The 18352-nt window shown below is 38.2% G+C and overlaps 1 protein-coding gene across 2 annotated transcripts in view; it reads left to right on the top strand.

The window, feature by feature from the left end:
- Positions 1 to 16957, top strand: part of LOC127455031 (mitotic deacetylase-associated SANT domain protein-like) — a 45645-nt gene extending 28688 nt beyond the window's left edge. For both annotated transcript variants that reach the window (XM_051722566.1, XM_051722565.1), the window contains exons 8-13: positions 3827 to 3902; positions 5442 to 5530; positions 5860 to 6006; positions 6103 to 6225; positions 7132 to 7322; positions 14645 to 16957. In XM_051722566.1, the coding sequence (XP_051578526.1) occupies positions 3827 to 3902; positions 5442 to 5530; positions 5860 to 6006; positions 6103 to 6225; positions 7132 to 7322; positions 14645 to 14867 (849 nt within the window). In that variant the 3' untranslated portion in view covers positions 14868 to 16957. The remainder of the gene's footprint in view (positions 1 to 3826; positions 3903 to 5441; positions 5531 to 5859; positions 6007 to 6102; positions 6226 to 7131; positions 7323 to 14644) is intronic.
- Positions 16958 to 18352: the final 1395 nt, after the last annotated feature.

The raw sequence follows: 18352 nt of genomic DNA, 5'->3' as shown, positions 1-18352 counted from the left end.
GTTGGTCATATGATTGGAAAATATTTAAATCGTAGCAGATTTTGTTTTAAAAGTTGATTGTGGGGAAATGTCAGCCAAGGGTGTGTGTTCCTGTCAGAGATGTGGTCTGGTTAGCATATGTTTTATAACATGTTGAGCCTTGGTGCTCATGTGGGTAATGGGAGTTCGTATCCAGCCTGCAACATTTTCCAGTCTCTCTACTGTGTGTCTATCAAATTAGTATGAGTGGTGATTTACTAGTCGATTAGTGAGGTTGATTAGTGATTTTTATTTAGTTATGATATTTTTAGTGGTGGTACTTCAATTCATGTGCTGACAGGGTGCTGTGCTTTAGTTGTTTTGCATGGAAAAACACTTTCAGAAAAGTTGCATCTTTAAATTCATCCCCTTTTAAGCACCAGTGCTACAGTTATACACATTCAGATGGGCATTTGTGGCCGTTGCATCTTGCACAGTTTTTTGAGCATCCCTTTTAGACCAATTAATTGACTAGTCATCAGGCAAACCACCGACTAATTGATTTTGAAAATATGTAGCTTTGCACATCCCTGCTATCCAGTATAGAGGCAAAAAAGTCAAATAAAAATGTTAAAAGGCAGTGTATTCCTGTATTTGACTAGATTGTTATGAAATTATCTCTAACTGTGGAGAATTACTCTGAGAAGACAAAGCATGTGAGTGACGCATGCAAATGCACTTATGTAATATCAGAAAAATGCATGTTTAAATCACATGGTCTGAATTGTTTCCTTCAACAGTGTTTCAGTACCTGAGGCCACTTGCATGCAAACATGCATCTTTTATGAAGACACAAATGGTGTGTGTGTAGATAGATAGTCTTTTCAGTGTTCTCTCTCTGCTAAGCCTGCAGCTGCAACAACACAACAGCCAGCCGCTTACTGCTGAGCTGTCACACCGTCGCCAAGACAACCAACTGTCAGTCTCAGGCTCATGTCCAGAATGACACACTAAAGATGACTGAATCGTTTGCTTTGTGTTTCTGAACTCTCAAATATGCATGCATTACACTGCATAATGTTTTATTTTGCATTGTAAATTAATTTGATTTTGATGTTTCACATCACAGCTTCTGCTGTATGTGAAAGTCAGCTCTGCTGCCTGAGAAGTCTCTGAGGTTTTTGGTGTTCTTGATTAAGTGTATATGATAGGTAAACGCGGGTTTGATTCCATTGCTCGAAATAGTCGCTTATTTTGTTGCTAGACCTTTGTTGTTTGTTGCTTTATGGTTCATACAAATCAGAAATTTGTGTGAGCCACTCACTAACATGAATGTAACATTATTTTTTACAAATACAGAGGGGTAATTGACGCATAACACAATCTTTAGTTGAACAATCTCGAAATTGATTCTTTTTGTAAAAAAATTATTTATTTATTTTTATTTTATCCCCTTTTCTCCAAATATGGAATGCCCAATTTCCACTACTTAGTAGGTCCTCATGGTGGCGTGGTTACTCGCCTCAATCCGGGTGGTGGAGGACAAGTCTCAGTTGCCTCTGAGACAGTCAATCCGCGCATCTTATCACGTGGCTCCCTGTGCATGACACCGCGGAGACTCGCAACATGTGGAGGCTCATGCTACTCTCTGCAATCCACGCACAACTTACCACGCGCCCCATTGAGAGCAAGAACCATTAATCGCGACCACGAGGAGGTTACCCCTTGTAACTCCACCCTCCCTAGCAGCCGGGCCAATTTGGTTGCTTAGAAGACCTGGCTGGAGTCAGTCAGCACACCCTGGTTTTGAACTCGTGACTCCAGGGGTGGTAGTCAGTGTCAATACTCGCTGAGCTACCCAGGCCCACCTCGAAATCGATTCTTAAATCTTTGCAGCAACCCTCCACAATGCAAGTGAATCACTCGTATACAACAAATTTTGCCACTGGCTGGTAAATGTTCAGATTTCACTCACCGGTGATTGAGAAGTATAGTGGCGAAGAAGTTCAGCTCTGAGACTCTTACTGCGTGTTGAGTGTTAAAGTTTGGTTTGACTTGTTCCATGTGTGTCCAAAGATGAGATCCACTCAATGCATTTGTCATTGAAGAATGTCTCTTTTAATACCCTTTCTGTTAATTCTAATCACATGAATGCGGTAAAGAAGCCATCTGACTTGACTCTCGTTAATGTGAGCTGAACCAAAAACTTCTGTGAGGTAATCACTGAACTGCCGCTAAAGGGACAAGAACGTTTTTTAGCACGTGCTTTGCAAATCAATGTCAAATCAAATACATTTTTCACGCATCGATATTCAGAAGATTTTCCCGATGATTATTGATATACAGTATATATATATATATATATATATATATATATATATATATTTTTTTTTTTTCTGATATAAATAGGGCTGCTCGTTGTCTTTGTCTCTTCAAACATATTTCTCAACACAACTTAAGGGTAAATTAAAGGGTGTCGCACACCGGACACGTTCTAATATTCATAACAATTATTTTCTACAAATGTACCCACACACCGTCAACACTCATCGTCAAAATTCTGCAGTGCCACGGAGCGCAGATCGCATAGTTTTCCATTAAATTCGACCCAAATCATTATCGACGGACAAAGATTATTTACTCTCGCCATCACTGAATGTATATTGTGTATATGTACCTTTCATATAGCCTTCACATATAGTCACACTATTTTCAGCTACAAGTATGTTGTTTTGTGGTTTGACAGCTTGAATGAAAGACCTATTCAAGGCTACGTACAGAGAAATTGCATAATAAACGTCACCATTTCGAATCGTTCAGTTTGTGCAGCTACACCAGTTTCAGCCACTAACCTGCAAACTCATCAACGTCACTTTTTTCATTTTTGAAGTACAAAAACCTTCGTAACTTTGAACTGCCATCTGCTGCGCTGCATCAGCTCATCCTGTGTGTGTGATACCTTGCTTTTCCTACCATCTACCGGTTTCAGTAAATATTATATCACCCTCTTGTGGTCTTCCAACGCTATTACACCAGACTGTTAAACAGAAGGCCAACTGAGTGAATTAGAAAGCATGTAAATTAGGCTTCTAATTTAAATGTCAGCTAGTTTTAATATGTCAATAAAAAAACATGCCGATCAATAATCGATATATATCTATATTTTATGACACCCCTAGAATATATACAGTATGTATATGCAGTTTCATGACAAAATGGACCTTTAACTGAAATATACCCATATTAATCGAAATCGAATTGAATCTGGAAATCTGTATCAATACCCAGCACTAGAGTATAGCCAGCCTTTCAAAAGTATATCATGTACCCAGATACTAGGTGTGCAGAAAAGGAAGTATAGGTTTCTGCCCACTTTAAAAAAAAATAAAAAAATAAAACAGCTCACTGTCCCAGAAAAAGATGTCCTCAATTTACAGTATCCTGAGAAACTGTGCAATAGAAAGAGGGAGAGACAAGGGGAGATATAGATGTATGGAGAAGGAGAGGGATTATCTAGTGACTTACACAGCTGATTTAAACGCCTTCAGCAAAAGGCTTTTACAAATGTTGTCAAGGAGATGAAAATGGTCTTGCAGAGTTGTATCTCTCCTCCCTTCATTTTTATTTCTCACTCATCTCTTTCCATCCCTTCTTCAATTTCACAGTGTGACACTGCACTCTTTTTCTCTCTGTCAATTTTCTCTCATTAATCTCTTCATATCAAATCTGGGACCATAACATGTCCTGACCCTTTTCTCTCCCCTTGTCTCGCTCGCCTTCCCACCAAAGACACCAACACACCATGTCTAGTTTTATTTCCTCTTGTTTTAAAACCAAGCTGAATTCACTTTCATTTTCTCTTTCCTAGGGTGCCCTTAGCTGTCTGTTGTTAAAAAACCCCATCTTTCCCAAAACGCACCCCCTGTCCAACTACCACTACTCGGGTAAGTCTCTGCTACCGTCAAGCATGCTTTGTTTCACTCTTGTTACAAAGGTGACACGAGTTAAAGGGATAGTTCACCATAAAATGTAATTTCTGACATGTCTTTCTGTGGAACACAAAAGGAGAGATTTTGAAGATTGTGCTGGTCACTCTTTTCCATGCAATTGCAGTGAATGGGGACTGAGGCTTTTAAGCATCAAAAGGACACAAAAGCACTATAAATGTATCATAAAAGTAGTCCCTAAGACCTGGATGTGCGATACTCCAAGTCATCTGAAGTTGAAGCTTTGGGTAAGACAAAAATGGAAGTTTAAGTCGCTATTTGCTAAAAATCTTGACATCTGCCCAAGTTCTCCTTGTTGTTTTCATGAGAGAGAAGTAGTGGAATCAGATTTGTGAATGAATGTCAAGATGTTAAAGGGATAGTTCACCCAAAAATGAAAATTCATGCCATCCCAGATGTGTATGACTTTCTTTCTTCTGCAGAGCACAAACAAAGATTTTTAGAAGAATATTTCAGCTCTGTAGGATCATACAATGCAAGTGAATGGGAGCCAGACCTTTGTAGCTCCGAAAATTACATAAAAGAAACATAAAAGGCTCTAGTGGTTTAATCCATATCTTCAGAAGTGATATGATAGGTGTGGGTGAGAAATAGATCAATGTTTGAGGCCTTTTTGGACTATAAATCTCCACTTTCACTTTCAGATGTGAAAGTGAAACTAAAGAGGCACCACATGTGACTTTCAGATGTAAAAGTGGAGATTTAAAAAAAAAAAGAAAAAAAAAAGACTTAAATATTGACCTGTTTCTCACCTACGCCTGTCATATCGCTTCTGAAGATATAGATTTAACCACTGGAGTCTTATGGATTACTTTTATGTTTCCTTTATGTCCTTTTTAGAGCTTCAAATATGTGAGAAGTTTCATTTTAGGGTGAACTATTCCTTTAAGATTGTCAGTGAATAACAACTCCAAAATTTGGGTTGTTTCTCACCTAAAGCTGTTGTATTACTTCATAAGACTTGGAATATTGTGCATGAGTCATTTTAAATCACTTTTATGACACTTTTCATGGTGCTAGTCATACTGCTTTACAACACCATGAGGGTGTGGACATACAGAATTTTCATTTGTAAGTGACTTTTTGTCTTTAATCCTAATGGAATGTGTATATGTGGTACCCTGCCACCCGCTACACTGGCATTCCAAAGTACACTGTCTCTATCACTCAGTTATAAACAAAAGCAGCTGAGGAGTGGAGAATGCCGAATGGAGGGGTGTTGTAGAGAGATTACTGGGTGACCGAGTGGGTTGCTGGGTAGAGTACTTGAGAGGATGAGGGTAGAGAGAGGAAAGGAGGGGGAGTGTGTCTGTGGCATGTTGTTAATTCCTGGGTGAATGCAGGGGCATCATTGTTTGTCTGGACATGTGTGTGTGGGCTGTCTGCCCTCTCTCTGTTCTTTGTGTTTGTTGAGGATGGGGGATGGTCTATTAGGACAATCTACATTTTTTCTGATGGTTTGTCAATCTCATACAGGCTCTGACAGCTGGACGGCAGATGAAAGGCGTTGCTTCAATAAAGGCATTGCTGCCTATAAGAAGGACTTCTTCATGGTGCAGAAACTGGTAGGACTAACCATTTAAAAAGTTATATTTGCTGAGTCACAGGTCTCTTTGAACTTACGCCTAACTCTGAGCATTACGATTTGGATTTGTGCTACAAGAGTAATCGATTCCTCATATTGTGCATTAATCAACCAGAAACCACCCTAGCAACCACACAGCAATGCCCTGAAAACAACTCAGAACACCGTAGCAACCATACAGGCCCAAACTGGCAACCACTCAAAACACCTTAGCATCGTGTTTCCAAGTTTTGCATGAGCAAACATGTAAATGCCTAGTTTAATAGTGAATTGTGGAGGTGCTGAAGTGCATTTGTGTTTGTCATAAAGGTGAGCTCCAAAACAGTGGCTCAGTGTGTGGAGTTTTACTACACGTATAAGAAGCAAGTGAAGATCGGCAGGAACGGAACGCTCACATATGGAGAAGCAGAACTGCTAGAGACAAAACCCACAACAGAGGAGGAAGTGGACAATAAAGTAGGTTCCTGTGGCTTGTGTATATGTGTATACCTGTTTGGTGTGATTCCATATAGAGCAGTGCAGCACGTCATATTATTTTTCATCCGTTGACAGAGTTCACAGAAATTTGAATCACGGAAAGAAGAGGATGAAAGCAGGAAGTGGGATGGGTCATGTGACAGAAAGCAAGAAAACAGCCCAGGCAGGGTGACACAATCTCTACAGGCCACTGAAAATGTGAGTTGGCAAGATTTTTGCTAAATGTTAAAGGGATGGTTCACCCCAAAATGAAAATTCTGTCATCATTTACTCTCCCCCATAAACATGTAAACCCATATGCGGTTATTTTGTCAGTGCAATACAAAAGGAGAAATTTTAAATAATGTGGTTATAAGGAAATATTTGATTTGAGAGCAGCATACTGAGTTGCATAAATGATTTGATTTGAGAGTGAATAATAAAATTGGTTTGTTCATCACATACAGTATGTGTATGGACTACTTTTATTATACTTTTACAATGCTTTTTGTAGCTTGACAGACTGGTCATTATATACTACCATTGTATGGAAAGCAGGGAGTTGGAAATAATTAATTCTCCTTTTGTGTTCCACGGAAAAAAACTGGTGAATATGTAAATAATGGCAATTTCTATATATTTGGATGAACAATTTTTTTAAGTTATAATGAGCTTACAGAAATACATAATAACTACAGAAAAATATCTTCCAGTTATCCAGAGTTCATCCCCATTTGTTGCGCATTTGAAATTACAATAACAAAGTGATAGGCCTGGGACTTTTATGATGATAATCATGGCTAGTTTACTGCTTTAGGTTGTTTTTAGTGCCATCTAGTGGTATCAGGCAATAGGAGAGTAAAATACACTGTCATCTGATTGTAGTCATGTTTGATATACAATGAATGTTCAGCTGTTTAGTGCAGAATGTCAAGTCATTTAGCAGATGCCTTTATCCAATCTGAGTGGAATAACCTGGAATTAAGACTTTGCTCAGGGGAAAAATGGTCACCCTTTTGGGTTCGATTTTGAACAAACAACCTTTAAATTATCAGCCGAGACATTTAACTACTATCTGTATTTGTCAGCTGTCCTTGCTTTTACTAACCATCTTTTTCCTGTTAGGCTGCTGCCATTCTGGTTTTAAGAAGTCAGGAGGACAGCACGAGAGATTCCTCAACGTTGGGGGTCAGTCATGCGCCGACACCACCATCTAAACCTCGCTCTGACACCACAGGGCGGAAGAGTGGGGCTGGCAGTACGGGAAAGGGACAGACTAACCAGGAGGGCGAATTCCCCTGCAAGAAGTGTGGCAGGTCAGTAAAACACTTCAACACTACATGGTGTTGATGCAACTTGAAAATCACTTTGACAATTGCAATTTTTGTTCTTGAGTGACACATTTCCTACTAAAACAGGACACTGGGGCAGGACATATAGCTTGGGGCTTGTCCCTTTTATATATTGAAGTCAGAAGTTTACATACACTTATGTTAAAGTCATTAAAACTCATTTTTTAACCACTCCACAGATTTCATATTAACAAACTATAGTTTTGGCAAGTCGTTAGGACATAATTTGTGCATGACATTTTCCAACAGTTGTTTACAGACAGATTTTTTCACTTTTAATTGACTATATCACAATTCCAGTGGGTCAGAAGTTTACATACACTAAATTAACTGTGCATTTAAGCAGCTTGGGAAATTCCAGAAAATGATGTCAAGACTTTAGACAATTAACCAATTAGCTTCTGATAGGAGGTGTACCTGTGGATGTATTTTAAGGCCTACCTTCAAACAACTGACTCTTTGCTTGACATCATGGGAAAATCTAAAGAAATCAGCCAAGACCTCAGAAAAAAATGTGGACCTCAACAAGTCTTGTTTATCCTTGGGAGCAATTTCCAAATGCCTGAAGGTACCATGTTCATCTGTACAAACAATTGTGAAGCATGGGGGTGGCAGCATCATGTTGTGTGGGTGCTTTGCTGCAGGAGGGACTGGTGCACTTTACAAAATAGATGGCATCATGAGGAATGGAAATTATGTGGCTATATTGAAGCAACATCTCAAGACATCAGCCAGTAAGTTAAAGCTTGGTCGCAAATGGGTCTTCCAAATGGACAATGACCCCAAGCACACCTCCAAAGTTGTGGCAAAATGGCTTAAGGACAACAAAGTCAAAGTATTGGAGTGGCCATCATAAAGCTCTGACCTCAATCCGAGGAACTGAAAAAGTGTGTGCGAGCAAGGAGGCCTACAAACCTGACTCAGTTACACCAGTTCTGTCTGGAGGAATGGGCCAAAATTCCAACAGCTTATTGTGAGAAGCTTGTGGAAGGCTTCCCAAAATGTTTGACCCAAGTTAAACAATTTTAAGGCAATGATACCAAATACTAACAAAGTGTATGTAAACTTCTGACACTGGGAATGTGATGAAAGAAATAAAAGCTGAAATAAATCATTTTCTCTACTATTATTCTTAAAATAGTGATCCTAACTGACCTAAGACAGGAAATGTTTTTTATGATTAAATGTCAGGAATTGTGATAATTGTATAAATGTATTTGGCTAAGGTGTATGTAAACTTCTGACTTCAACTGTATATACAGCTCTGGAAAAATGAAGAGACCACTGCAAAATTATCAGTTTCTCTGGATTTACTATTTATAGGTATGTGTTTGAGTAAAATTATCATTTTTGTTTTATTCTATAAACTACTGACAACATTTCTCCCAAATTCCAAATAAAAATATTGTCATTTAGAGCATTTATTTGCAGAAAATGACAGCTGGTCAAAATAACAAAAAGATGCAGTGTTTTCAGACCTCGAATAATGGTCAGGGTTCCCACAGATCCTTAAAAAGCCTTAAAAGGCAATGTATTCATAAATCTAAAAACAAGTCCTTAATTGGTTTTAAAATTTCTTAAATCAATCTTTCAAAAGTCTTAAAAATGCTAAGACATGGGCAGTAGGATTTTATGAATAGTTTTTTCTGACATTACAATTTAAAATCTCAAAATAATTGGTAACATCAATTTTTTTAAATAATTTACCAAATGCCTCTCGCATTAACGTCACGCAGATCAGGATAGCGGAACCAATAACACTTGTATATTGTTTGCGGTCAGGATGCTCAGAGCAGATGCACTGTCTGCTAGCTATCGACGACATGGGGAAGTGCAAATTCAGTGAAAATTGCCCATTCAACCAAGATTTTGCGGCATGGCTGAAACCGGTACCAGGCAATGTATACGAGGCACGGTGTATTTTGTGCAGGAAGTGTTTCAAACTCTGCATGATGAGAATCAAGACAGTGGAATCCCACATGCAGAGTGAGAAACACAAAACTGCCAAGTCAACCCGCCAACCCGCTCAGGTATTTTCCAGTTCCCAGTTCAGATTTAAGTGACGCATTATTATTGGCTTTTCAGTTGTGTATTTTGAACATGCATTAAATGCATACCACCATGAAAGCACGTAACGAATACAAGAATTATAGTTCTCAGCCAACTGTGCCTTTTTACTGATGATTCATGATTATGTTGTTTTATGTTATTGTGTTCCATGTGTTCCACTCTAGAAAGTTTTTTTTTTTTTTTTTTTTACATTAGAAGTAGATCATCTAACTTTTTCACTGGACCAAAAAGGTAATGTTTTATATTTCAATAAACATTTGGTCAAAATTGTCCCTAACCCTAAGTAATTGATGTTGTTTTTTTCTTAAATTTTGGTTATCGTCATTCCAAGTGGCATTAAAAAAGTCTTAAATTTAACTTGCCTTAAAGTTGCAGTATGAAAGATTCAGAAACCCTTGATATTAATGACACCTGTGGCCGTTAAGTGAAGTGCAGCCAGCTACCTCCATAGGGATGCGAGCAAGCACCGGCCAAAACAATGACGTAACGTACAAAGAGACTGAACGTGATTCACTGGCATCATGCTGACAGATGAGGTAGCATAATTAAAATTACACAGTTATGATTGTTTTTCTACAAACTAAAACTACTTATCAGCTAACATAGCATACTGATACACACATACAGCTACATACTACCAAACTATACCAGACAGTTTACTGTTGCACTGAACTGTTATGTTGCAATATGATCAAGAAACCAGCGTATTTGCTTAAATTAATCCTGTATACCTGACTTTTAGTATACAGAGAAGATAGTTGAAATTATTTGAAAGTTACGAAGCAAGGTAGCTTGCAATTCACCAGCGTTAGCAGGCAAGATCAAGTTAGCTAAAATTACACAGATCAATCCTTATGACACTATATTTCACATGCTTTGCAGTTATGTAAGCTTACCTGTCCAATAAGAAGAATGCCAATTCAGGGTCGGTTTTGATCCCCAAAACCGAACTAAGGTCCCTCCAGGAATCAAACGTCCTGCCGATGTTCACTCTAGTTTTCGCCTGACCACGATCACATTCCCACTTAGCCAGATGGCATTCAGTAAATAAATGTTGTTGTTTTTTTTTCTTCTTTTTTTTTTTTTTGGCTTACTCGGAGTTTGTGTAGGAGTCGGTGTTGTGCTGGGAGCTGGACGTTTGCTGGATTCCATCTCTAAGATAACGTTACCTAGAGATGCAGTTTGTTGTTGCTGTTGAATAGCGGAAGAAGCACTGAGTCAAGGCTCTCGTGAGCGTGCATAAACGTCACATCCTTTGGATTTTCCCGGCAAAACCGACCCGCTCCCTTTGCATGAAAATCAATCTACAGGCTTTAATAGGCAACCTAGGAAGTCCGGGAAGGGCTCATTTTTTAAGTTGCGTTACAAGCCGTTCACACATTGGCAAAAAAAGGCAAATATTACATGAAAATTGTTACATATTGCACTTTTAAGCTATAGGAACCCTGTGAATTATTCGAGGTCTGAAAACACTGCATCTTTTTTGTTATTTTGACCAGTTGTCATTTTCTGCAAATAAATGCTTTAAATGACAATATGTTTATTTGGAATTTGGGAGAAATGTTGTCAGTACTTTATAGAATAAAACAAAATTGTTCATTTTACTCAGACACATACCTATAAATAGTAAATCCAAAGAAACTGATAATTTTGCAGTGGTTTTTCCAGAGCTGTATATACAGGTGCATCTCAATAAATTAGAATGTCGTGGAAAAGTTCATTTATTTCAGTAATTCAACTCAAATTGTGAAACTCGTGTATTAAATAAATTCAGTGCACACAGACTGAAGTAGTTTAAGTCTTTGGTTCTTTTAATTGTGATGATTTTGGCTCACATTTAACAAAAACCCACCAATTCACTATCTCAAAAAATTAGAATATGGTGACATGCCAATCAGCTAATCAACTCAAAACACCTGCAAAGGTTTCCTGAGCCTTCAAAATGGTCTCTCAGTTTGGTTCACTAGGCTACACAATCATGGGGAAGACTGCTGATCTGACAGTTGTCCAGAAGACAATCATTGACACCCTTCACAATGAGGGTAAGCCACAAACATTCATTGCCAAAGAAGCTGGCTGTTCACAGAGTGCTGTATCCAAGCATGTTAACAAAAAGTTGAGTGGAAGGAAAAAGTGTGGAAGAAAAAGATGCACAACCAACCGAGAGAACAGCAGCCTTATGATTGTCAAGCAAAATCAATTCAAGAATTTGGCTGAACTTCACAAGGAATGGACTGAGGCTGGGGTCAAGGCATCAAGAGCCACCACACACAGACATGTCAAGGAATTTGGCAACAGTTGTCGTATTCCTCTTGTTAAGCCACTCCTGAACCAGAGACAACGTCAGAGGCGTCTTACCTGGGCTAAGGAGAAGAAGAACTGGACTGTTGCCCAGTGTTCCAAAGTCCTCTTTTCAGATGAGAGCAAGTTTTGTATTTCATTTGGAAACCAAGGTCCTAGAGTCTGGAGGAAGGGTGGAGAAGCTCATAGCCCAAGTTGCTTGAAGTCCAGTGTTAAGTTTCCACAGTCTGTGATGATTTGGGGTGCAATGTCATCTGCTGGTGTTGGTCCATTTTGTTTTTTGAAAACCAAAGTCACTGCACCCGTTTACCAAGAAATTTTGGAGCACTTCAGGCTTCCTTCTGCTGACCAGCTTTTTAAAGATGCTGATTTCATTTTCCAGCAGGATTTGGCACCTGCCCACACTGCCAAAAGCACCAAAAGTTGGTTAAATGACCATGGTGTTGGTGTGCTTGACTGGCCAGCAAACTCACCAGACCTGAACCCCATAGAGAATCTATGGGGTATTGTCAAGAGGAAAATGAGAAACAAGAGACCAAAAAATGCAGATGAGCTGAAGGCCACTGTCAAAGAAACCTGGGCTTCCATACCAGCTCAGCAGTGCCACAAACTGATCACCTCCATGCCACGCCGAATTGAGGCAGTAATTAAAGCAAAAGGAGCCCCTACCAAGTATTGAGTACATATACAGTAAATGAACATACTTTCCAGAAGGCCAACAATTCACTAAAAATGTTTTTTTTTATTGGTCTTATGATGTATTCTAATTTTTTGAGATAGTGAATTGGTGGGTTTTTGTTAAATGTGAGCCAAAATCATCACAATTAAAAGAACCAAAGACTTAAACAACTTCAGTCTGTGTGCAATGAATTTATTTAATACACGAGTTTCACAATTTGAGTTGAATTACTGAAATAAATGAACTTTTCCATGACATTCTAATTTATTGAGATGCACCTGTATACAATAGCCAGTAGCCTTTAGTTTATTTAGTTCAGTGGTTCCCAACCCTGTTCCTGGAAGCCCCCCCAACATTACACATTTTGGATATCTCTCTAATCAAACACACCTGATTTAAATCATTAGCTTGTTAGGAGAGACTCTTTGACCTGAATTGGGTGTGTCAGATAAGGGAGAACATATGCAGTGTTGGGGGGCCTCCAGGAACAGGGTTGGGAACCACTGATTTAGTTAATTAAAAAGCTTTTGTATAATTGCCGTTTACATTACCTGTAGATTGCAAGTGTTGGCAGAAGTTTGGTTGTTTCATGCAGCGGATATAAAACTGCTCATAAAAAGACATGGGGTCTTAAAGGGGAATCAATAAAGCTTGATGGCTCTTATGCGTCAGAGCTCATTCTAGTAGTAAGCAGTAAAAATGCAACATTTGATTTCGATAGGAGATTTTATCCATGGCAACGGTCTACTTGTTAAAATCAACAGTATCTTAGCAACCAAAAGTCCACAGAGATGTTGAATGCCATGTTTCCTGCTCTGTACATATACATTTGTGTGTGCAATTGAATACACACGTGGCATCTCTTCCATCTCTGACTGAAAAGTACTGTGGCGGTGCAATGATGGTATAGTAATATAACGGTACTTTAAAAAATATACCATGGTATGGAAAAATCACCATATTTATAGACTATAGTATTCACATGGTAATCCAGTGTTCTTCAAATGAATCATATTAACATGGTACTTGTCGGGGGAAAAAACCAAAATATGGTAATACCATGGTACTTTTTTGTGCATGATCAAGCAATCTTCAGTCTTCATGCAGTTTCTCTGACACTATACAAAGTAGTTACAGATTTTTGTAATGCTTTCCGGTTAATCAAGGCCTGGAACATACTCATACTACGCAAGTATGTTATTGCAGATGCTTCTAGTTTCGCAAGCTTGATTTCACACATTGTTGCATTCCAAAGTGTGACAGTACAATTCGCAATGCTAGCTCACATTGCATTCTCAGCATTGCCACAAGAGGTGCTAAAGTGAACAGTGTGAACTGTCTGTTTCGACGGTTTATTTTCTCTTTCATTTCATGATAGAAAATGAAAATTCTCTCATTTACTTTCATGCCATCCCAGGTGTGTCTTTGTTTCTTCTCCAGAACACAAAAGAAGATTTTCAGAAAAATATTTCAGCTCTGTAGGTCCGTACAATGCAACGCATATAAAGGCAGCATAAAAGTAATCCATAAGACTCCAGTGGTTAAATCCATGTCTTCAGAAGTGATATGATAGGTGTGGGTGAGAAACAGATCAATAATAAAGTCTTTTTTTACTATAAATTCTCCTCCCTGCATATCCCAGTAGGTGGCGATATGCACAACAAATACAAATCACCAAAAGCAAAAGAAGAAGAAAGTGAAAGTAAAACTGGTGATTTATAGTAAAAAAGGACTTAAACTTTCATCTGTTTCTCACCCACACCTATCATATTGCTTTTGAAGATACAGATTTAACCACTGAAGTGGTATGGATTACTTTTATGCTGCCTTTATGTGCTTTTTGGACCGTCAAAATTCTGATCACCATTCACTCACATTGTATGGACCTACATAGCTGAGATATTCTTCTAAAAATCTTTGTTTGTGTTCTGCAGAAGAAAGAAAGTCATACACATCTGGGATGGCATGACGGTGAGTAAATGTTGAGAGAATTTAAATTTTTGGGTGAACTATCCCTTTAAGCTATAAATTGTATTGGCATGGTTAATGACTGCTAATACCTCAATGATCTCTAAATCAACATTGCAAACGTTTACGCTACACATTTTCAGAATAAATGGGCGAAAACAGTGTTACAATTATCCCTGCTATCCCTTATGTCACAGTGTTCATTCCCTCACATGAATCAGTGCTTCTCATATGTTTTGTGCTAACTGGAACACTGTGTTCTCTTCAGGATCTTCTATAAGGTAAAAAGTCGCAGTGCCCACATGAAAAGTCACGCTGAGGCGGAGAAGAAAGCGGCAGCACTCAGACAGAGAGAGGCAGAGCAGCGGGCGGCAGCAGCAGCAATGTTAGCCGCCCAGCAGAATGGAGCGATGGGGGCCGGAACACGGAGAGCTAGCAGTGATGACTCCTCAGAAGAAGAGGAGGATGCAGATGATGAAGACTGGCACTAGCTAAAACTCTCCCTCATATGACTGAGAAAAAACAATTGTATTTATTTTTACTTTACAAGCCAACAAGACCCATCCCAAAAGAACAGCTTCAGGGACTGGCTCTCACTGTCTTTGTGTGTGTGTGTGTGTGTGTGTGTGTGTGTGTTTTACATGTGTATATGAGAGAGATAAAGTGAGTAGACGCTGTAGAAGCATTCAGGGGCTTAACGTTCAGATATAGGGCTGTCGGGACTGTAAGCCATGCCATCTCAGTGTGCGTATGTGAATGTGTGTGTCTATAAAATTCACTTTTCAGAATCATCCAACACACACTGATCTGACCACAGCACATCTATTCAGCATCTGTGCGCAGAACTCACTTATTGTTCTACTATAAAACCAACCGTTATGGATTCAATGCTGTGGACATGAAAGGACACAAAACAAAATTGTGTGTGGACTTTTACTTTTGGGGCAAGTTTAGTATTTTTCCCCTCCTGTTTCTAAATGAAAATGACTGTTTCTCTTCCATGTGACTGCCAAAATGCTTGCACAGCTGTGCTTGTACGCCTGGTCTTTTGAATCTCCAGTGCTGTAATATTTAGGCTTTGTGTCCAGAGAATCTCGCTGTTGCCTTTGATATTTTTGACACTTTCTATCGTTACGACAATCACTTTTACAAAGGTCCCTTTTTTTATACTCCACAGATTATAATGGTTGTCCTTAATATAATCATTTATTGTTGTTCATTATTATTATTATTATTATTGTTGTTGTTGTTGTTTAACTATTGACTTTGTACTGTTTTATCATCATTTTTTAAAGTGGGTGGATTTCTTTCTCTCATCTGACTTTTAGTTTTAGACATTTGCTACCTGTGTTTAAGTGAGAATTGCATATGTTTGTTGAGGGCATGATTATAAAAAAAGACATTTTAAGTGCAATAGCAATAGTGGGTCTTTGAATTCTGCTTAAAATGGTTTTATTTTATTCTTTGAACAAAGGTATTATACGATAATCGTCTTATATTTTGGTGTAAGAACAAATGTTTCCATATCTGTTGAGTGGAAGTGGGATCTGTTGGCTTGTGAGTTTAAGGGCAGTTGCGAGCAGCTCGTATTGGCCAAACACTTAAGCACTTTGCTTTGTCTCCATGGCAACAAAGAGTCTTCTTTAAAGGATAGAGACACAGGGGAGTTCACAGGCAACAGTAACGACTCCAATTATTGCTAATCACAGTCAAGTCTTCTATGCAGTGTGTGTATGAATGTGTTTGTGTGTTTATTTGCATGGGTGTGCATGCGTGGTTGTGTGTAAGTGATGCACCAATATTCAAAACTGTTTCAAACTCAAAGCCAAGAGAGAAAAAGAAGCTTCCTGGACTATTTAATGTCTTTTTGTTTTATATATATATATATATACTTCATATATGTGAAAAGACTGATTTGCTCTAAAATGAAGACATGGGCATTTGTTGAAATGATTTAGCCAAACCTTTTATTGTTGTTGTTTTTAAAATATGAATATTCAAAAATTATAATGAATTTAGGGTATGCTATGAGGGTGCAACTCCTGTTTCTGTCTTTCATTCAGCCAAGGGAAATTCTTATGTAGAGGAATATAAAGTATGACAAAGGCTTATTAAAAAACTGTATGCACACTTTCTATGCTATTTTCATATGGGCTTGTACACTAATAATGGCTGTGAATAGAACTCTGAAGTGCTTTTTACTACAGTATAACTTATTGTGTTTCAATTGTGTTTTTATCACGTGTTTTAGAATAATAAATATGGGGAAAAAACAAAATATGACCGTGTTTTTAACGGTAATTGTGGAGGAAGTGCGTCTTTAATTGGCCAAATAAGGGCAAGAGGAAAAGAGAAAAATGTACAAGATGAATACTAGTTCATTTTCATTAGAAAAGTAATAGTTTTTTCATTATGTGTTTGGTCAGTTATTTGGTCCATCCGCGCAGTACACTGAATGTCCACACGGTGACAGTATTATCATGTTATTTCACACTAGAAAGGCAGCAATATCAGAATCTGTATTATTTGTTGACCCCACAGTATTAATAAATGAGAGAACAAATTACTTTTTACAAAAAATATGTTATAGTATTCAAATTGGTATAGAATGTCAAGTTAGATCAAAACAAATAAAAATGCTGTAAAAAAGTAATAGTGTGGGTGAGAAACAGATCAATATTTAAGTCCTTTTTACTATACACTGGTGACCAAAAGTTTGGTTTAATGTACAGATTTTGCTCTTATGGAAAGAAATTGGTACTTTTATTCACCAAAGTGGCATTCAACTGATCATAGTGTACAGTCAGGACATTAATAACATGAAAAATTACTATTACAATTTTTAAAAAAAATTTCAGAACTTCTTAAACTACTTCAAAGAGTTCTCATCAAAAAATCCTCCATGTGCAGCAATGACAGCTTTGCAGATCCTTGGTATTCTAGCTGTCAGTTTGTCCAGATACTCAGGTGACATTTCACCCCACTCTTCCTGTAGCACTTGCCATAGATGTGGCTGTCTTGTCGGGAACTTCTCACGCACCTTACAGTCTAGCTGATCCCACAAACGCTCAATGGGGTTAAGATCCATAACACTCTTTTCCAATTATCTGTTGTCAAATGTCTGTGTTTCTTTGCCCACTCTAACCTTTTCTTTTTGTTTTTCTGTTTCAAAAGTGGCTTTTTCTTTGCAATTCTTCCCATAAGGCCTGCACCCCTGAGTCTTCTCTTTGTTGTTGTACATGAAACTGGTGTTGAGCGGGTAGAATTCAATGAAGCTGTCAGCTGAGGACATGTGAGGCGTCTATTTCTCAAACTAGAGACTCTGATGTACTTATCCTCTTGTTTAGTTGTACATCTGGTCCTTCCACATCTCTTTCTGTCCTTGTTAGAGCCAGTTGTCCTTTGTCTTTGAAGACTGTAGTGTACACCTTTGTATGAAATATTCAGTTTTTTGGCAATTTCAAGCATTGCATAGCCTTCATTCCTCAAAACAATGATTGACTGATGAGTTTCTAGAAAAAGCTGTTTCTTTTTTGCCATTTTGGACCTAATATTGACCTTAAGACATGCCAGTCTATTGCATACTGTGGCAACTCAAAAACAAACACAAAGACAATGTTAAGCTTCACTTCATGAACCAAATAGCTTTCAGCTGTGTCTGATATAATGGCAAGTGATTTTCTAGTACCAAATTAGCAATTTAGCATGATTACTCAAGGATAAGGTGTTGGAGTGATGGCTGCTGGAAATGGGGCCTGTCTAGATTTGATCAAAAATGACTTTTTTCAAATAGTGATGGTGCTGTTTTTTACATCAGTAATATCCTGATAATACTTTGTGATCAGCTGAATGCCACTTTGTGAATTAAAGTACCAGTTTCTTTCTATAAGAGCAAAATCTGTACATTATTCCAAACTTTTGACCGCCAGTGAAAATTTTCCTCCCTGCACAGAAGGTAGCGTTATGCATGAAGAAT

Source organism: Myxocyprinus asiaticus, chromosome 17, assembly GCF_019703515.2.
Source record: "Myxocyprinus asiaticus isolate MX2 ecotype Aquarium Trade chromosome 17, UBuf_Myxa_2, whole genome shotgun sequence".
Lineage (NCBI taxonomy): Eukaryota > Metazoa > Chordata > Actinopteri > Cypriniformes > Catostomidae > Myxocyprinus > Myxocyprinus asiaticus.
Note: the sequence above shows the minus strand (reverse complement) of the source record. Positions and strands in the feature narration are given on the sequence as shown.